Source organism: Euprymna scolopes, chromosome 43 (genome assembly GCF_053919585.1).
Source record: "Euprymna scolopes isolate OS-2025 chromosome 43, ASM5391958v1, whole genome shotgun sequence".
Classification (NCBI taxonomy): Eukaryota; Metazoa; Mollusca; class Cephalopoda; order Sepiida; family Sepiolidae; genus Euprymna; species Euprymna scolopes.
Genome location: NC_136524.1, coordinates 24,781,969 through 24,804,735, shown reverse-complemented (window position 1 = coordinate 24,804,735; position 22,767 = coordinate 24,781,969). Strand labels below are relative to the sequence as shown.

The window sequence follows — 22,767 nt, the reverse complement described above, 5'->3', positions numbered from 1 at the left end:
ACGATGATAAAATAAATGATCAATGTTGTCTGATTGGTATAAATTACTTGTCTTTTTTTAATGAAATGGTTCTTGTCTTGTCTTCATAGAGGTCATACAATCTTTTTTTCGGAAAACAATAAAATCCTCCCAAATGTCTAACATGCCAGAATCTTTATTCTGATAAACACTGTTAAATATTGTGTTTCTGAATTTTTTGAGATGAGGATTGATAATTTGTATTATTTGGATTATTCAAGCTATTCTTCTCATCTTGAGTGTTGAGTTGTACAAATTTGTGAAAAAATTTGGGGAACCATATTCGCCGATTCTGTTAGAACAGCAGGTCTGTTGCATTAAAGCAAAAATAGTCCAAGAAATGTTTCAGTAATCAGAAGAAAATCATTGTAGTAGTTAATGTATCAGTATGTTGTGTGGAAAAATCCGATTAGACAGTTGTATTATATAGTGTGGGATAAGTACTCAGGAAAGAAATATAAGTGGAAAGTCTATGAAAATTAATTTATTACAATAGAAAAATGTGAGCATGAAAATTAATATGGTTAAGCTTAAACGTGCAAAAGTAAAGGACTAGCTGTTAAAACTGGAAAAGAAAAAGGCAAGATATTCTAGTAAAAAATCTAATAAATTTATAACTTAAAATATTGTACCATTAAGAATTGATTATATAATTATATAAATTGAATTTTAAAAAAATTCTAAATGCTGCAATATTTTAAGTTATGAATTTATTATATTTTTACTAGAATATCTTGTCCTTTTCTTTTCCAGTTTTAACAACTATACTTTTCCATAATTAAGCTTAACCATATTACTTTTCATGCTCACATTTTTCTATTTGTAATCCATGATTTTTCCAGGTTTCCAGTAAATTCACTTGTTCTTTGTTTAATTTCAGTCTTATTTTTTTGCAACCAGAAACATAACATGCACATATGTAATAACAATGTACGAAACATGTCTGCTTTCAATACCCGCTCCCCCAATTATCTCCCTTTCATGCTTTCATTCTCTCTGTTTCACTTGTTACTTCTCTTTTTGTGAGAGCGGTGAATTGGTAGCATCAGTAGTCGCTGAAGCAACCTGGTTGTCATAAAAAACGTTGCCCACTTCCTTATATTTTTTTATGATTTTGAACACCAGTAAATTCATCATAACTTTTGTTTTACTGAACGAAAATTAAAAAAATTTTTCCGCAATATAGCTGAGAAAGTGATCTATAAATTTTAATAATTGTTTAAAATTTGGTCGAAAGCTGAGTGAGCGGTTAGCTCTAAAGCAGTTCTAAATGACTAAAACTGCCACTTAACCATATATTCAAACACTACCGTGTATATTGCAATCATGACAGGACGACTCGTTTTGATGTTCATGATTAAAAGTGGAAAATGGAAAAAAAAAATTTAATGGGGAAGCCAGCTGACCTGCTCCAGGCTCACTTTTCATGAGCTGGATCGATGAATTTCCTTTTTTTTATTAATAAAATCGAGTAAAATTGGTAGACGATACATTTTTTAAAAAATAGTGTATTAGAAAAAAAAACACGGGATACACTATATGCCTAAAATAACAACATGTATAATATCACCTAGAGACTGATCACATTCAAATCTAAGAGACATTCTCTCTGCTTGCAGAAAAAAGAATTCTTCTAGTGAACTTGAATAGTCTCCAAGATCTTCAGGTGAAAAGTCGAATGAGCATGACTCAGAATAGTGAATGCGTCAATGCCGGGTTTTTAAGCAAATGTTCAGCTATAGAAGACCCGGATGTGTTAATAAGAACGTTATATAATTATCTATTATATGTAGGGCAAACGTCTGTGTTTGCGTATGTATGTATGTATGTATGTATGTATGTTATCTTGCTAAAACTAAAAAAAAAATACAAACACAAATACTGCACGTGGTATTTTCTTGATCGGCATATATGCCTATATAATATTGAAAATGCCTATATAATATTGAAAATGCCTATATAATATTGAAAATGCATATATAATATTGAAAATGCATATATAATATTGAAAATGCCTATATAATATTGAAAATGCATATATAATATTGAAAATTTTGCTGCTTGTTTGGTTAGTCACAGGTATTTATGTTAAGGTAGATACAAGTACTTGTAGTTTGTCAGAGCACATTCCATTAAAATATTTCTAAAATAGGTACATGGATGTCAAATTTTGTCGATGAGACAGAAGTTAGTGTTTGGTCGACAGTGTGGGACCTATTAGGTTGGAAACCCTTTTTTGGACATCGTCTAAGCATGGGATACTAGTGGCAAATGCACCAGCCCAGATGTCCGCAACAATACTCTATGCATGAGCGAATTGTGGTTTTCTAGAAATATAGAATACTCTCATTTGTGAGTAATTTTCGAGCATGGTAAAAGGAGCTCACATTCTTTGCAACAACCTTGGCAATGTCTTCAATGTATTTGTTTCAATTCACGTTGCCTGTGAATATTAATCCTAGGAGTTTGAATGAAGAACTTTCAGATAGCATATTATTAGTCATGGCAATCAATAATTGAGAAGGTTTCTTGTAATTGTTAAAAGAAAGAAGTTTAGTCTTAGTAGCATTGAATGTTACCATTCATTTACGTTACCCCATTCAACTAAAGACTAGCGGACTTCCTCCATTGCCTTAGATATGTGTTTATCTGTTTCCCCCTCATATCTATTATAGAGCATGGTGTCATCAGTAAATATCTTGGAGACAATTTCATCAGGAAGATCATTTATGAATAGCAGGAATAGAAAAGTCCCAATATCGACCCTAGTGGCACACCCATATTTAGATGATGGTATTTTGACATATGGCCATCGAGAACAACCTGGATTTTTCTCTTGTCTTAGAAGGATTTGATTATATTAAGTATTCATCCAGTAATACTATATTTTATTTAGATGAGAAGTCCTTCATGCCAGACCCTATCAAAGACCTTAGATATATCTTGGGCAGCTATATACGTGGTATATACGTTTAGAGATTACAGTTAGGATAGCTGCAGTAGAATGAGTTTGTCTAAATCCATGCTGTTGGTTGGAAAGAAGTTTAGTATCTGAGGTGGACTAATGCTTGATTGATTAACGGCCCAAAGATTTTGTTGAAGAGATGAATTGGGCTAATGGGGCGATCATTTAATGGGTCAGTTTTTTGCCAGAATTCTTGAAAACTGGTACCACAGAAGCAATTTTTCAGCAGTCAGGAAAGCTAGATTCGATAAGGCATTTGTTGAAGAGTTTAGAGAGAATTGGGGCAACTTTAGTGGCACATTATTCTGATAATAGAGCAGAGATATCAGGTTGACACGCCTTCAAAATGTCTAGGTATTTGTTTTTAAGACTTTCAAAGCAATCAGAAACAAATTTTAAAACTTTTAAATAAATAAATTAAAAAATGTGCTTATTATTCTTAAAAGAAAAGCTTCTGCAGTTTACAGACCATGCCGAAATCATCTATTATATAAAGGGCAAACGTGACCTAAGTAAAGATTCACTGTTTCATCATTTACCATTATCAAGAAGTAAACACGATCTTTAATGTTGTCATAGTAAATATTTTATTCAGATTGAAATTTAAACATTAGTTTTCTCTGCGATTTAGGACTTAGTTTTAGTAGTGCTTTGAAGTCCTACTTAATTTCATGTCTATTTAAACACATTGTCGCCCACTATAAAGAACTTCTTTGCCCTTTTGTGCGCTACAGTTCAAAGTGCTTAATATCCTGCATATAGAGCAGGTAGTAACCCAGAAGAGAGATCATATAAAAACAGGGTGCTAGTGCACTTATTGATCCGCACTATTTTTTAAAATAGTATTCTCAAACTCAATCAAAGTTTTATGATATCTGCGTTTATTAAATTGTAATGTATAAGAATAGGTACAAAACAAGCGACGTAATAAAGCTTGCATTCCCGTGAAGAAGTTTGGTTTTTAACTGAAAGAACAGAAAAGATATTTTAGAAAAGAAGAAGGCTTGTGGTTCCGACCGACCACTTGTCTGAAACATTAGCATGTTCAGAGTAGCAACTATGTAATATTATATATATAAATAAAAAATATTATATTTTGTTCTTTTTATTTAGCACTCTTAACAACTTTGTTTTAATTCACGAGTTTTCCCTCCTGAATACCTTTACCGTGGTATATATATATATATATATATATATATATATATATATATATATATATATGTGTGTGTGTGTGTGTGTGTGTGTGTGTGTGTGTGTATATGTATATATATATATATATATACACACACACATATATATATATAATAAATGACAAAAAACTATATTCCAAAATTCATGATGTTGACCATCTTATAATTTATTCTTTAATTCAGTTGACTTTTGCAATTATTGACAGTATCTGTTTCGTAGCGCAAAAAAATCAATCACTTAATTATTATATCAATCAGTGCTGATGAGTTAAGGGCATAATAGATTCATTGATTGATATAATATTAAGTGATTAATTTTGCGCTACGAAACAGATACTGTCAAGAATTGTATCAGTCAACTGAATTAAAGGAATAAATTATAAGATGGTCAACATCATGAATTTTGGAATATAGACTTTTGTCATTTATTCTCTATATTGCTCTGCAATTACATTGATCTTCTTAAAAAAGATTGGTATATATTATAAGAGAATATATTTCTACACACACACACACACACACACACACACACACACACACACACACACACACACACACATATATATATATATATATATATATATATATTGCTTGTTAACGATATTGCTTGTTTAACGAATTTTAAAACTTGTTAGAAACTCTTATACTACTTTTTCCGTTTAAAATAAGTTAAGCCCGACTTCCGGCTAACTTTCATTTTAGGTGATTATTTAATAATGTTCCATATTAGCAATTGCATGTGCTGGACAAAGGAATTTAAAAAAATAAATTGTGGCTAACTATGCTATCATATTGCCAACAATAACAAATAAAAATTACGTGGCACGTCATTAACAACTGGAAATTGGCTTGTCAACAATAAAGTTTGATTTATCAGCTTTAATGCTATTTGGGTCTGACTTTGAAAGTCCAACAAAATAACTTTATATCTTAAATAACGTTATGCAACAATAGCAAACAAAAATTAGATAATCAGAAGTAAACGTTGATTTTTTTTTTTTTTTTTTTAGCTTTTAAATGCTATTTAGGTCTGACTTTGAAAGTTCGACGTGAACACTTTATATGTTAAATAATATGGTGTAACAATAAAAATAAAAAAATAAAAAGTGGCTCATCAGATGTAAAGTTTGATTTGTCAGCTTAAATGCTATTTAGGGCTGACTCGTATGTTACATACTATTTTATTTAAAATAAAAATTGGTCCGTCATAAGTTGAATTTGATTTGTCAGTTTTGATGCTATTTGCGTCTGACTTTGAATGCCCAACAAGATAATTTTATATGTTAAATAAAATGGTTCAATAATAGCAAATAAAATTTGCTTTGTCAGAAGCCGACAAGATAACTTTATATGTTAGATATGAAGCCTTAAAACGTTAGAGTAAAGATATTTTTTCATTCATTCAAAATAACGGTATTGCTCATGCATTGGTCATGTTTACGAAACAGGAAATCTTTAATCCGTTTTTGTTTTTTTTTAACTGAAATCTGTTCAGTGTTTGCATTTAATGCTGTTCTGCTGACAAGATTGGTTCTTTTTATTCTTTCTCTGTTGAGTCATCTCTCTTCGTCAGAATGTTGGTGAGTCACACAGAATGGCGTAACCTTACACACAATGGATTAGAGCCGAAAACGGAACAATACTGAAATATTTTTAATTGATATGTTCGCAGATAAGAAGGCTGGAGAATAGGTTCTCTATAAATAAAAAAGATTACACACAAATCAAATCTGTAATTGCCGTCTAAAATAGACCCATTCTTAGGACCAATATTCTTACCGGACTGATATACATCTGAATTTATTGGCCAAAATGTTATGAGACTAAAAACATTTTTTAGACTTTTTTTGTGTAGTTATGGAAGATCATATCTTCTAATCTCCTATATTTCTTCGTCTCTCCATTACACTAGCGCAGTCTAAACCAATAATGACAACGGCATTCCTAATTTATTTATCCGTCAAAAATGCACTTTAGTTAATTAGAAGTGTTTTTATTTTCGTTTTAAGAAGAGGTTTACTAACGGAAAGGGGAGACAATAAAAATTTTTAGACATATTTGCCGTTTAGTTGTACAAATATCCTCAAACGCGCATTTTCTTTTGAAATTAAATTTTATTTGTAGAATTAAAAAAAAAATATTTTGAAATATTGTTGCTAAATTTTTAACTATTTTTAATTAACTCCAGTAAATGTTTCGTTATTTACGGTATTCCGTTTCCTTTCTTCCGTTGCTTTATTGAACTTGTTCTAGATTATCAGAAAAAATTGGTTAGAAAATTTGGCAGATTTGCCGTTTAGTTGCACAAATATCCTCAAACTCAAATTTATGTTGTTTTTTTTTATATATAACTTGTAAAGTGGAAGCACAGAATTGTTATAAAACACCCTCAGCTCCTCATTAAGAATGGTTTTCAAAATAATAACGTTATTATTTCAGCACGGGCACGGTACCAAAAATACATAAGTACCCAAAATTTCATTTTTATTGGGCAATGTTTTTAATTTTAAATAAAATAAAACACATTTAATCATTTTAAAACTTCATATTGCATCATATATTTTTTAATTTGTTAAACAACATGGTTAATTTAAATTAAATTTTAATCACATGATCACATTTTCAATCATTATGTGATTATATTTTTTTACCGATTTAAAGTTTGTAAAACATGTAAACAACTTTTGCTCGATACCGGTGTCGACCTTTAAGAGTCCCTTTTAGTAATTACCTGGTTTGAGGATATTTGTGCAACTAAACGGCAAATCTGACAAATTTTCTAACCAATTTTTTCTGATAATCTAAAACAAGTTCAATAAAGCAACGGAAGAAAGGAAACGAAATACCGTAAATAACGAAACATTTACTGAACTTAATTAAAAAAAGTTAAAAATTTAGCAACAATATTTCAAAATATTTTTTTTTAATTCTACAAATAAAATTTTATTTCAAAAGAAAATGCTTTATAATGCACAAATTAAATTTAACGTTATGTGTGAAAAATATTTTTTTATAATATAAAACTTTTAAAATAAGTTATATTTTGTATAAGTGCACTTTAATTAACCAGACGAATATTTGTTTTATTTTTTTTTATTCTCGGAAGCAAAAATGTAAGACAATCTAAAATTAATTTTTATTTTTTAAATCCAACTTTTTGGTAATTTAAAACCAGTTCAATAAAGTAACCAAGCATCACAACAGAAAATATTAAATAATGAAACACTTTAGCAAGATTTCAAAATATAAATATATTTTTGTAAACATATTTTTTATATGTTTAAAATGTAAAAATGAAATGTAAAATTTTATTTCAAAATAAAACTTTAATAATAATGCACAACTAAAATATAACATTAAGTTTAGAATATTATCAAATGGATAAAATTTATTTATTATATAACATTTTCTAATTTTTTTTTCTTTTTGCAAAAGATAATTTATTAATATTTTGATATGTCTGGATTTGTTTTAATTGTAACATTGATTAACAGTTTCTTTAAGAATTAAAATTTATATAAAATATATTAGAATTTTGTGAAAAATATAATTTTAAAAATTTTTTGAAAAAAGATAGATTTCTTCAATAAAACAAAAATAAAAGTCTTAAGAATTGTACCAGTCATTTTTGAATATTTTGATATGTTCATTGCCTTCTATTCCCGCTAGTAAATCTCTTCTGAAAACGAAAACAAAAACACACTAACAGTTAACTAAAGTGCACATATGCCATTTTTCGTTCGTGCCTTATTTCTTTAAGAGAGGTTTACTAAAAGCTGTATTTATCAGTTCCAAAAGGAATCTATCATATATTATATAAAAGACAGTTGTCTGTATGTATGTCTTGCTAAAACTTGAAAAACTCTCAACAAACTGCCGTAAACTTGGTATTTTTTTTAAATCTGCATAACCACAGAAAAATAATATCTAAAATTAAGAAAAGAAAAAAAAAAAGATTCATTATTTAGACGTCAATTGGTCATTTATATAAAATTTAGTGTTATCAAGAAATAAACATGATTTTTTAGTTGATTTCTGGAAAAAAGCGCGCAGTAGATCGAGAAAAAGCTAGATGGCCGACTTAAAACGACGTGTCATATGATTCTGCGCAAAGATGTAGTCGTCTCCCCTTGATTTCGATCATTAATTTACATTGAAAGAAATTAATTTACAGTGAAAAATAGCAACTATGAAAAATTCTGTTTTTACTTATAAAGGGAAGTAACTCTAATTTTGTTCACTGAATTACTTCCCTTACGCCAACTCGAGTTATGTGTGTGCATGTTCAAAGAGAGGAATTGGCTGGACGAAGAAGAAAGAGGAGATATATATATGTGTGTGTGTGTGTGTGTGTGTATGTATGTATGTATGTATGTATATATATATATATATATATATATATATATATATATATACACGACGATCTATGCACACACACACACACACACACACACACACACACACACACATATATATATATATATATATATATATATATATATATATATATATATATATATATATAGTAGAAATGGTAATTAATAAAAACCTGAACAAAGTGCTCAATACTGTTGAAGAGCAAATATGCGTTTTTTTTTATTACCGTATTTTTCTTTTCTGTAAAAGTCTAGTTTGTTTTTTATTTGTATTTTAAAGTGTCTTTTTTTTAGTTTAATACACAGCTAGTGTCAACTACATTAAATTAAGACGAGAAAAACATGTTCTCAGAGAAATCTTTATAGAAATCTTTATATTTTGTCCTAGTCTTGAATGCTGCTTTTGAGAGAGCTAGATTTCCTTCACATTAACCAACCTTGTGTCTAGCTCTACCCTTGTTGAGAGGAAAATTTTGGGCTAGGATTAAAATGTAGTATCTGTTCTAATATTACACTTCATCTTTTCTGTCCTAGGTCAATGAAGGAAAAATCTTTCTAGACTGAGGTAATTTTGATCCAGAGTGTCCTTATGAGATACTGGATTTTGCTCATATTAAAAAAAAAATGGCTTTGCCTTCTTGGAAGTCAAGTAAATAGAAATATTGTTAACTTTCATCCAGTATTGGTATTTATTTGCTCCCCCACGAGAGCAAAATGTGACACAAGGTCGTTTTTAATGTGGGAAAAACGAGCTCTCCAAAAAAGGGGCACTCTTGAAGCAGGCAAAAAATAAAAAAGTGTCTTAGACTAGCGGGGTTTTATTCTCCATTGACTAGGGACAAATTAACTTAAGTGTAGCATCAGAGCAGATACTACACTGTGATCTTGAACGACTTTTTCTCCAATAAATAATTAATAACTGATCACCATAATCATGATATTGAAATCTTAGTATTATCAATAAATTTAGACAACTAAACCATTGCTGAAAAAAAAAAGTCAGTAGCAATGATTCTTCTGACATCGTTCCTATGTTCCATGGGTAGTGTCGCAACAACTGTCTTTTGTTGGGAATTCTTCAACCTTCACAATGCATCAGCCTGGCTGATTCTATTGATCGACTGGTATTTGATGGAAAAGACCCAGCATTGTGGTATATCATTGCAGTCAATTAGCCGTATAGATTGCGATGCCTTTTTTGGAATGCCACAAAATACTGACAAACGGTGATCGATAACTCGGGTGAAAGGTCACCCATAAAACATTTCCATGAAACCTTTCACGGCAAATAGAATTGTTAGAGCCCTTTTTCACTTTAATTATATTCTTCAGAAATGGATAACATTAGGGATCTGGATACAAGAGACTTGGGGGCTTTTTTTTCCACTTTTGTCAGAGATAGGTTAACTGGATTCGAACTTGGCACATGCAGGTTGTTAGTCTGGGTCATTAACCACTTATCTACCGTCACTACTGTTGCTGAGCATCATTCATTTTGTATGAATGAGATGATTATCGTTGACGTTCGTTTCTCTGAGTTCTAGAAAGACATCACACATTTACAGAAGGCAGTACTGTAGTAATTAAAGATTAATCGAAATTAAATTAATAAGCATGAAAATGATATTTTGGGAAATTTGATTTAATTTAATTTAATTTAACCTACTAGATTAAGGAAGGAGTGTAGTTGTGTTAAATTTTCCAGTTGCTGCCAAACATTTAGAGTAAACATTTTCTACAAGATGTATATGCCTGGCTTTGGCTGGGAATGTTTGCTCACCCCTTTTTAAACTGTTTTTTTTTTTTTTTTTTTTGCTATAGTCATATGATATCTTCACATATGACGTCATCACATGTGACGTCATACATCATGTATACTGCACATGAAGGCTCCTTCAGTCTTTGACAGACTATGGATACCCACAAAAAAGGTGCCTGCGCATGAAAGTTTTGTGGCAGGAGGTGCGCAATCTCCAACCACACCTCTCTCGAGTCGACATTGTTACATACCAGTGGCAAGTGAAGTGTATGTACAGAACGACTGGAAACAAATGCCGAGATAAGCGGAGAGCACATACAGCACCTAGAGTTCCCAAATGGTCACCCATCTGATACTAACCAGGCACAGCTTTTCTTAACTTTGGTGATCTGACGAGAACCGGTGTGCCAACGCGATTATGCCGTATATATACATATATATCTATATATTATCTGCTATGACGTCATCTATGACGTATGTGAACAAACAAACACAAACAAACAGACAGGAAGAAAGATTCATTTAAAATATATGCCTGATTTTTAAGCAGGATTATGAATTGAGCCAAGCACCAACATTGTTGATTTTTGTACGGGCTTTATCCAGTGACAATTATGTCATTTCAACTGAGCTCCAATCTCTGGTTTCTCCTTGTAAGACAGTCACAGCAAGAACTCGTTTTATTATCACAATAGCAAAGAATTTTTCTTTCTTCCTCCCTCTACCTAACATCAAACAAAGTTTTCGTATTTGTTTCCTGGAACTTTCTGTCTGCGGAATGCTTCCTTGCTTCCATGATCATCTTGAAATTCAATATCAAATATTTTCCTTTAGCCAGATGTGTCATAGAGAGATACGAACAAAACAGGAAACTTCGTAGGTTTGGTCACATTAAAAGAATGGGTGAGAGTTCTTCGGTTAGTAGATGTAGAACAGTTGAGTTAGCAAGGTCAGTTGGCAGGTGACAGCCAAGGAAAACATGGCAGGAAGCGATGAGAATAAACTTGGCAGGAAAGAATAGAATAATTAATAGAAACTGATTAGTTCTGTGCTTGCTCTATCAACCATTCCAAGCTGACTACTCGGAAACTGAACACTGATAATTAAGTGTCTTCCTGTGTTGAAAATTAAAAAACCCGCCCCACCCCCTCTAGATATAGAGCAGTTAAGGCAGCAGAGTCAGTTGGGAGGTCAAGGAAAACACGGAAGGAAATAATAAGGAATGATTTAAAAGAAAGATAAATAAATAAAGAACCAACCAGAGTAACGTTAATTTGAAAATCAGTTTTCAAAAGCTGTCCAACACATGCCAGCATATGAAACAGACTTCGTCCGGATATTCAAAATTGAATTATTTTTTAACAACACCAAAAAGGAGTGAAAAAAGTAGATGTATAACAAATAAATATTACCAAAGGCAGGATAAGTTACTCTTGTTCAAAGCCTTGGTGAACTGCTTGATTTGTGCAGCGATGGAAAGAGTATTCCGTCTTTGTCCATCAGAGGGTCGTTGATAATTTTTTTTTTCTTTGCAAGGTGCCAAGTATTAGTGTCAAATTTTTTTTTCTTTTATTTAAACACAAAACAGTTCTAAACAGTTACCCAAATTATTAAAGTAATTTACCTTAAAAATTTTTTTAGAAACATTGTTTAATTTAGAGCAGAAGAGTTTTTTTCTTTTCCACAATGGAGTTACTGTTAATCAAGTTCCAAAGGCCACTCGAGGATAAGGATTAATGAATGTAAGGTGGTCACTAATAGAACAGCTTAGTGATCTTTGGTGGTGGAGGTTGAGTAGAATTTGATTATTTAAGGGGTGAGACATCAAGAACTTGTTTAGCTTGTACTTGAAGACGACAGCTGGAAAGATGGGCAGTTCTAAAAAGATTTGATCATGGAATCTGCGTTCAAATTTAGGCACAAATAGAGGGTAAAAGAAATTGTTGATAGTGGTTGTAGCTAGACAATTGCTATGACACTTTTTGTGGAAGTTTGACGTGGGGGTATAGACTGAATGTCAGACAAGCACTTGCTATGAAAATAACGATGGAGAAGAAACAGGTTAGAAACGTCGCTTATGTGGGAAATAGGTTGCAGGGAGGTTGAAGCCGGTTCTGAACTCTGTCAAGGCAAAATGAGATGCTTTGAGTAGCTCATTAGTTATAAGCATATATAGAAGAGCATGCGTATGCAAAGAATGCGTGTATACATAAGATTAAAAATCAATTTAAGGATACTATTTTGCTATCTTTTCACCGATGAGTGAACAATAAATCAAATCAAAGTCTTTATATATATTTCTGTAGAAATATCTTTTCTTATAATATATATCAATCCTTAGTTAAGAAGCTCAATGTAATTACAGAGCAATATAGAGAATAAATGACAAAAAGTTGTATTCCAAAATTCATGATGTTGACCATCTTATAATTTATTCCTTTAATTCAGTTGACTTATACAATTCTTGACAGTATCTGTTTCGTAGTGCAAAATCAATCACTTAATTATCATATCAATCAGTGGATCTATTTTGCCCTCAGAAGAAATAGCAACAATCAATCCATCAAAAGGAATTGAAGTGTGATTTGACATGATTAAAATCCGAAAATTGGAAAAGAAGTTGCAAATACCTTTTTATTTTTCCATTACGCCATATTGAATTTTTATCAAAGTCATTAAACCCAACTATTCGTACTAACAATTTTAATTAATTTATGAATCTTCTAGTGATTGATTTTGCGCTATGAAGCATGCATGTTTTTTATTCTCCTAAAGAGAAAAAACAATTCTCCATTTGGATAATTATATAATTGCAATGATTATAATTGCATATTGCGATAATTTTAATCAAACAAAATATAACAGTCAGTGGGTTGTTTTTTAACTTTTATATCTATCAAAGTTGAATATTTCATTTTATTTATCTTTTTAAACAGCAAACACACAATTTTATATGAGAATATTTTTCAGTCCGTTCATAAATAAAACTTTTCACTGAGTATTTCCAAATATTTTAAAGTTAGAAGCATTTTTCATGACAGCTTTTTTTTCCAACTAAAATAATTGATGATTTCAATATTTTAGTAGCGGGCGTAATTTATTTCTTTGAAATATATTTAAAACTTAAAAGTTTTTCTTTGTTTGTTTTATAACATTTTATCTGTATCTGTAAATAATTTACATGACTGAAATGGGAAATGAAATAGGAAATTCTCTATTCTCTCGAACACATTCACTTTATTCTTTAATTTCTTTATTCTCTCCAACACTTTATTCATACGAACACAAATTAATCTTAAAAATTCATTAACTAATCAATGAGAAGTGGAGCAATTATAGTTAACTTATTTTCTTGTGTTTATCTTATAAATAAATATTGTTTGATATTTATGATGTGTACTTACCGTGCTGAAATAATAACGTTATTTAGAAAGCCATTCTTAATAAGGAGAGGCTTTCTAACTATTCTGCACTTTCACCTAACAATTTGATGAAAAAAAAATCATAAAATTTAACTTAAAAATCCTATCTAAAATATAGCACAGTGCATACACTGCATAAGCACCATTATTATTATTATTATTATTATTATTATTATTATTATTATTATTATTATTATTATTATTATTAACAATAATAAAAAGGTACTACATGGGGAAACTGGACCCTGTGTAAACGGATTTTAATTTAATGGTTGCTCCCTAAAAAGCGTATATGCAAAAGGTTTTCATTGGTTTATTTAATAATAAAAACTTTTTTGAAGGTATCATTTGAGGCAAAAAAAAAAAAGGCCAAAAGCATTATTTGAATACGTATGAAAAAATAAATGTAACAAAAAATAAAAATATTAGTGTCGGAAATATAATAAAAATAAATTAAAATGAAATGAAAATAAAATAAAAACGAAAGTATGAATCAAATTGAATTACAGAAATAAAAAAAATCGAAAAATAAAATAAACGTTTACTATATTTTCTTAGTTTTTAACCAATGTTCACATAATAGTATGATTGTCTTTTAGTAGTTATGTGAACTTCATTTCTGTATTCATGTATTCTGCACTGATATGAAGATGACGACTATAGCGGAGTATAGGATTCCTAACCATGTAACTGATGAAAATATGCTACACATTTTGATGAAAAATATGAGGGGAAAATGGAAATAGAAGAACAGAAAACCAAAACTTTAAATGTAATTTCTGTATTAAAAGTAATAGTTATTTTAATATTTCAACATATAATCTTGTGGGGGGGGGGACCAGCTCCCCAATAAGGGGCACTCTGGAATAGGAACAAAAATAAAAATTGTCTTAGTCATGAAGGATTTCTCTTCCACCGGCCGAGGACAGAAAAGGTGAATTGCAGCATCAGAACAGATACTACTACACTGTGATCTTGTCCTGAAGGCCAATAATTGTTTGTGTTTTATGTTTCTTTAATTGTTTGTTCCCTAAATTTATAATTCAGTTTTATCATTATTAGATTGTATATTGCTTTAAAATTACGTAATTTTACATAGATTATATTTATATTTTATATTGAATAACGTTCAGTTTCATTATTAATCGAATTGGATTCCTTTCTTTTCTTTTTTAACATGTTTTAATGCTCTTTTTAAAAATGTCTTCATATAGTATCAACAGTAACAGTTCGACAAATCTTACCTACATTGCCTGCAGGCATTTTTCAGTTAACAGGCCTTTTATATCTCGGTGGCCGTTCTTTTTGTTTTTACCGATGATGTACACTCGTAATAACATAAAAGTTGCGGATTTTCTTGAATAAAAAATTCAAATAAGAAATAAAATGAAATTAATTGAACATGAAAAGAAGAAAAAAACTTTAGAAAAAATGTGTAATGTTTTATTCTTACAGCTCCGATAGTTGCATGTATGTATGTATGTATATATATATATATATATATATATATATATATATATATATATATATATATATATATATATATATATATATATATATATATGCATGTAGAGTTCGGACTGCAATAATATATATATATATATATATATATGCATGTAGAGTTCGGACTGCAATAATATATATATATATATATATATATATATATATATATATATATATATATATATATATATATATATATATATATATATATATATATATACATGCATGTAGAGTTCGGATGTGTCTAAATGAGGGCGAAACTCGAGTCTTGGACTTCCGGTTCTTTGACTGTCAGGGCTCTTGTGGGCTGCGACGTTGTTTGGCTGTGAAATTTATTATATATATATATATATATATATATATATATATATATATATATATATATATATATGAAATGTACGCAATCACATAAATAAGCTTCAGCGTCTGTTGTTCAGGGATTTATTGTACTTAACGATCTACTACGCATTTAAAGAATAACTTTTGGACAAACAGACAAAAAAAAGTTAAGAAATTAAATAACATTCTTTTAAATATGCTCATATCAAATAATTGTGTTTTTGCATAATCGAAAAAATTTTTCGCTAAAGTTGATCATCATTAATATACTTAATGTACTTATCCATACTATGACTCTTTGCTTATGATTAGAATACATCTTTATTGATCATTCCCGTGACTCTTTAGTCCTCCATAGTGTGTTCTCCTCTTTTACAGTTTGAGGGAATCATAGAACTTCTTTGATCTTCCTATTGATTCAGCTGGCGTAAATAAAGGCCGATACCCCAACATCTTTTCAGCCTTGTCCCGGCTGAATACTAAAGTCATATTTATGTAAGATATGCTGCAGAGTGGCATAAGATGAAGCTTGACAACAAAAGAAAGCATCCACAAGAAGATGTCGCGGATGGTGAAAATTCCGTAGATTAGCCGATATGGAATCCCGAATGGAGCCAGTTTAAAATTATGGCCGATAAGGTAAGGATGTAGAGAATCGAAAATGTTCTGGACGGGTGTCTCATCGGGTACGAAGAAAAAATGACCACCAACTGATTCGGGATTTTTCCTCAATGCTTCGTTCGCTTTCAGAAATGCCCAAGCGACGTTTCCGGCATAGGATTTTTGGAAAAGGGCGCTGCCATCTCCAACTCGGATCACCCAACCGAATGTGTCCTTGGCACTTTTCAGTGCCCCCGTGATCATAAATGGATCGCCTTCTCCATACATGACATTTGGACGTAAGGAAATAGTATGAAGTTTCTGACCTGGGACAAAAGAAAGAAAAAAAAAAACCGTAAATAATAAATCATAAATCCATTTTTTTTTTTATAATGTTCATATTGTGTTATTTTACAAAAAGTACTCAATACTCAATACTAAAAAAAATAATTTATAAAGTTAAGCAAATTGATTACAAATAATGGACCTGTAGCAATATCTTTCACATGTAGTATGCTGGCCGATTATTATTATTATTATTATTATTATTATTATTATTATTATTATTGTTGTTATTATTATTGTTATTGTTATTACTATTGTTATTATTATTATTGTTGTTATTGTTAATATTATTGCTGTTATTATTTTTGTTGTTGTTGTTATTATTATTATTGTTATGTTGTTGTTGTTGTTATTATTATTATTATTATTATTATTATCATCATACATACTCAGAAGACATTGGGATGGAGTTTGGGATTAGTAAATGGGCGGTGCTGGTGATGAAAAGAGGAGTAAAGGTTAATTCGAATGGAATAGTGCTGCCAAATGGAGAAATCATGAAAGAAATAGAAGATACAGGATATAAGTATTTGGGAGGTTGTAGGCATCATGAACAGAGAAATCAAAGAAAAAGTCAGGAAGGAGTATCTTTGAAGAGTGAAACTAATTGCAAAGTCGAAACTGTATGGAGGAAATCTAATGAAAGCAGTAATGCATGGGCAGTCAGTGTTTTGAGATACAGTGCGGGAATTTTAGAATGGTGTGACAAGGATTTGCATGCCATGGATATCAAAACAAGTTTTAGTAATGTTTGGTATATTTCACATTCGAAGTAGCATAGCAAGGTTGTATCAAAAGAGGAAAGATGGTGGGAGAGGATTGAAAAGTGTAAAAGATTGTGTTAGAACCGAGGAGATATCGTTGAAAGAGCATGTGGTTAGAAGTGAGGAGTGGATGCGTAAGGTTGTGGCCAATGAAATGGAGGTATGTGAGATCAAGGCTGATTATGTGAAACGTATGGATAGAGAAAGGGCAGATGAACTGGCTAGGAAGAAAATGCATGGAAGGTTCTTCCAGGATATAGCAGAAGTGGCTGATGAACGATCATGGCAATGGTTTAGAGCTGGGTATCTGGCTAAGAGTACTGAAACTTTTGTTTGTGCAACACAAGAGCAGGCATTAAGAACACGATTGTTCAAAAAAGTGGTTCTAGGAGAGGAAGTTGCTACAGAATGCCGGATTTGTGGTAAGCCCTCAGAATCAATTGTGTACCTTGCAGCAGGGTGTAGTGGATTGGTCCAGAGAGAGTACCACAAAAGACACGCTCGCATGCGACTCTGGATATATTGGGAGGTGTGTAAGAGGATTGGGGTGAAGTGTGCTGGAAAATGGTTTGAGCAAGTGCCTGATGAAGTGAGAACGTGCCTGATGAAGTGAGAACAAGTGGTGATGGCAAGGTAGAGGTATGGTGGGACAAAAGTGTCATAACGACCAAGCAATTGGAACATAATCGTCCGAATTTGGTCGTCATTGACAAGGTCTCAAAAAACTGGCAGATTGTAGACTTCTCAGTACTCTGGGACAGAAATGTGAGAGAGAAGGAGAATGAGAAGTTGAGCAATTATGCTCCATTGGCCTTGGAGATAAGGCGTATACACGGGGTTAAAACACAAATAACCCCGGTCGTAGTTGGTACACTAGGAGTAGTATCAAGTCATCTGGAAGGACAATTGAAAAAACTACAAATCCCTGATGTTTTAGGTGGCCTTCAAACCTCTGCAATTATAGGTACCACCAACATCCTTAGGAAAACCCTTGATCTTTGAAGCTCCTGGTTTGAAGCCGGGATTAAGGGAAATCCTCTGGAAATGAACCCCACCCATTTACAGAGAGACGTTGATAAACGAAATTATTATTATTATTATTATTATTATTATTATTATTATTATTAGAAAAATAAACCAATTCCGATTCTTTATAAATCTCTAAATATTTAACTATAAAATGGCTATTTTGTCCCGATTACTGTAAAACACATCTTAAATGCGCCTCTTTTTTTTCTCAAACGTAAAAACACACTTATGAGGGGTGATCTGGAGATTTTATTTTGACTGTTAGTTTAAAATCAATAAATATTTATTATTTTATTATTACTATTATTACTAGCAGTCGATGTTTCTTAAGCTTTTCGAAAATATGTATTTACAGCTTAGTCAGGAATTTATCTCAGAAATAAAATAAAGTCGATTTAGGAATTTTTGGAGTAGTTGTGGAATTTGGTTAGAAGTATATAGATTTTGGCAACATGTGAGAGACCACTTGTTTGTGTCCTTGGAAACGAGATTGGGGTTTTGCTGACGTAATAGTGAGTTAGTCAGCAGAGATCAAGCTAATGAGTTGGCAAGGAACACGTTCGCAAGGGATATATGGATGACAACGTTGGAAGCAGAAGGGGAAGAGGCAGTGAAAATGTAGAAAGAGACTCAGCGTATCAAACTCCAAAAAAGAATCCATAAGACGGATAAAAGCCGTGTAAAATATAACTCGTTGTTATAACGTCATTTCAGGGTTTGGACAAATAAGAAGGTGGGTGCCCTTTTGGTCGGAGACAAGTAGACATTGATGTAATCCGTTTGATTGTAAGAAAAACTGTCTGTAAAGGTTTATGTGTCACGTTTGTTAAGTACATGTATTTGGGAATAATCTACCGCACGCACAATGGACATTTTATATACATGAAGGTGACAATGAATATTTCTAATCACTGTATACACACAGTCATTAGATATCAAAGACACTGCTATATACACCATTAGACGATACACGGACTTATATAATATATATTAACACATGTAAGAAATACAGACACGTATATATAATATATAAGACACACGTACGTATATATATATATATATATATATATATATATATATATATATATATATATACTGTTTTCACCCCTCTCTTCTTTTCTTCCTCTTAGTGTATTCATACCCCCTCTATATCTTCATATTACCCCTCCCTTCTTATCACTCTCTCTAACATTTCCCTAAAACTATCCTTTTAACCCCTACTTCTTTAACAGAAATTTGATCTTGTAATTAATTTAAATCCATAAGAACTTTAGATTTGCTTCACGCCAGTCATGGCATATTTTCTCTCCTCCAAAATTTGAAAATGGTCTTTAACCTTCTTAATTTTTGTATTTTAATTCTTCTTGCCTGATGAGATCAACTATGATAGAAGCGGTCCGCACATCGTAGCAAAATATGACTGTATTTACATAAAAAATAATAAAAAATATAATTTTCTCTCTTTGATTGAGCACTATCAACGACTCTTGTTGAAATTCAATTATTTTTAATTTTTAGATATCTTTCTACCTGGAATATATATATATATATATATATATATATATATATATATATATATATATATATATATATATATATATATATATATATATATATATAGAGAGAGAGAGAGAGAGAGAGAGAGAGAGAGAGAGAGAGAGACCCCGGTTATCCATCACACATAAATCTGCATAATTTATTGTTAATAATAATATTTCTTTGGAAATAATAAATGTTAATCAGAGGTCGACAGAGCTTCAATCGATGCCTTCTTTGCAAAACATTCACAACAAGCACTCCCCTAACTACAACAACTGTTAACAAAGTCCCTTACTCTCTATATGTGCCTAAATCAAAACGTAAATTCCATAAACAAAGTTTATTTCTTATAACTGCCCGCCCGTGGCACTCTGTTCCACTGCCCTGCTTTCCGGCTGACTACAACATGGTTGTCTTCGAGTACAATGTAAACAAGTTCTTGTTGAGTCGTCCTTTTAAAAAATGAAATTCTACCCAATTTCCACAACCGCCGATCATTACGCTGTTGTCTCCCTGACCACCTTACATTAATCAGCCCTTATCCTCAAGTGGCCTTCAGGCCTTGAAAAGTGGTGACTTCATTGTAAAATATGTCAGCCTATGTCATGGTAACATATATTCGGTGGGTTTCTGACACTGTTTTATATAGTTTTTAACTTACTTTCCCAAACTTAACATATTCAACGGAGCCCACGACCATTTGTCTTTTTCAAATGCATCGATAAACGCTGTGTTTTTCGAGCTGATTAAACATTTTACATTAAATAAAAACACTAACAAATTATCCAATTAGGAAGAAACGTAACTTACCTTCTATTTGCTTTCATTTATTTGTTTTTGGACAACTTTTTTAAATCTGTGTATTGTAACGCCCTCTCCCTCTCACCCAAATACTAATTAAAAACTCACATTTTATTTAACACAAAAGAAAGTAAAAAAACTCGATTTAGCGTTTCAACATTTTAGCAACGTTCGGCTTAATCCACTGATTGTTGGTCGAGTCCAAGCGATGCTGAACGGAAACTCCCCAGGATCCGGATCCAATTCTGCAAGAGTAACATTTTTTTTACATTTTTGCCTTTTTTTTTTTTTTTTCACTTTTTGGAGTGGATTGCTGTACTAAGAATATAAGAAACATGCATTTTCTCTTTTTATTAGATTTTTCTATTACACCAAATTGAGCCACAGCAACGCGTGGCAGGGTACAGCTAGTTATTTAATATAATAATTATTAAATATCTACAGACACTAGCGTTTCATCCTTTTGGGAATCATCAGTGCAGGGTGTCACGATTAACGCCAGTCGAGAGATTCGAATCCCGGAAACAGAAGTCATGTCTGGCTTCTTTAGCAAGGACTTGAATCATTCGGCTACCACCAACCGCGAGAGATACAGTTGAAATTTAAACATTTATTCTTAGTCAGTATGATCTAATCATTATATGACGATCTTCGCAAAAGAGCTAAGTTGACCGACTTTTATTTCAACTGAAAGTGCTCAACGATAGAAAACAAGTTTCTTAAGGGGCTGACATTATTATTTACTATAATAATTATTAAATACCTAGAGACGCTAGTGTTTCATCCTTTTGGGAATCATCAGTGTAGGATGTCACGATTAACGACGGTCGAGAGATTCAAACCCTGGCAACAGAAGTCATGTCTGGCTTCATTAGGAAGATATATATATATATATATATATATATATATATATATATATATATATATATATATATATATATATATAAAATAAAATTACAATTAAATTTACCGAAATGATCCACTTATCTAGTGTTTCCTTTTCAGATTAACTATGTTTTTAACTCATTTCAAAGTATTTTTTAACATATTTTATTAACTGTTTGCTCATATATATATATATATATATATATATATATATATATATATTAGTGTTGGGGCGATAATCCGATTCAGAAATGAGAAAAATCGAAATTTTAAAGGGTATCAGAATCGGGGGAAAAAATGTGCCATTTTTCCGAAACGATTCTTTTGTTGTTTTTTTTTATTTGATTTTGTTTGAAGCAAAATATTTTACTAGTACTAGTTCTTAATAATGATAAAATAATAAATATTTATTGATTTTTAAACTACTAGTGAAACTAAAATCTATAGGATATAAATACACAAGCGTATTTTGACATCTGAGAAAATATCTGCATACTCAACACATGTTATCGGGAATAAACAACAGCTCTATTATTAAACATTTAGAGATTTATAAAGAATCGGAATTGGAATCTATAATTGTTTTGGAATCAAGAATTTAATACGGAATCAGTAATTCTATCGGAATCGAGGAAAAAGTTGGAATCGTACCAATCAATTAATCTCTCTCTCTCTCTCTCTCTCTCTCTATATATATATATATATATATATATATATATATATATATATATATATATGTATATATATATATATAAAGAGAGATAGATAGATAGATAGATAGATAGATAGATAGATAGATAGATAGACATTCAGTAAAAGTTCAAAAATGAGAAAAAGACTGAATTCCTTGCAATCCGTCCAACGTCGAGTAGATACAGTTGGTAAAAAAGGAAATTATTTTCAGATTCTGAAATTTTTCATCAAAATAAATGCCAGGTAAAAATAAAATTGCGTCAACGTGATGTGATAAAACTAATCTTTAAGAAGGCAATCAAAAATAAAGATATCTTGTTCTAAATCTAAAAATTCTTCCTATAATTGTATTTTTATAATGGAACCATTTTCTCTGCTTTTCCTTCCTCACTTGAATTATACTACAAATAATTGACAATCAAGTGATAATCTTAGTTTTAAAAAAGTAAAAATAATTATAATAATAAGAAAATTAATTAATAAACCATTCCCTACAAATAATTATTTGAAAATCAGTTTATTATGCAAAAATAAAAAAA

General features: G+C 31.0%; 1 protein-coding gene across 3 annotated transcripts in view; it reads right to left on the bottom strand.

The window, feature by feature from the left end:
* Positions 1-15,603: 15,603 nt before the first annotated feature.
* The window catches only part of LOC145268244 (3 beta-hydroxysteroid dehydrogenase/Delta 5-->4-isomerase type 4-like), a 158,750-nt gene continuing 151,586 nt past the window's right edge, over positions 15,604-22,767 (bottom strand). For 2 of the 3 annotated variants that reach the window (XM_080123571.1, XM_080123570.1), the window contains exon 5: positions 15,605-16,498. In XM_080123571.1, the coding sequence (XP_079979697.1) occupies positions 15,945-16,498 (554 nt within the window). In that variant the 3' untranslated portion in view covers positions 15,605-15,944. Of the gene's footprint in view, positions 16,499-22,767 lie in introns of all 3 variants that reach the window. The other variant, XM_080123569.1, reaches the window with a different exon arrangement.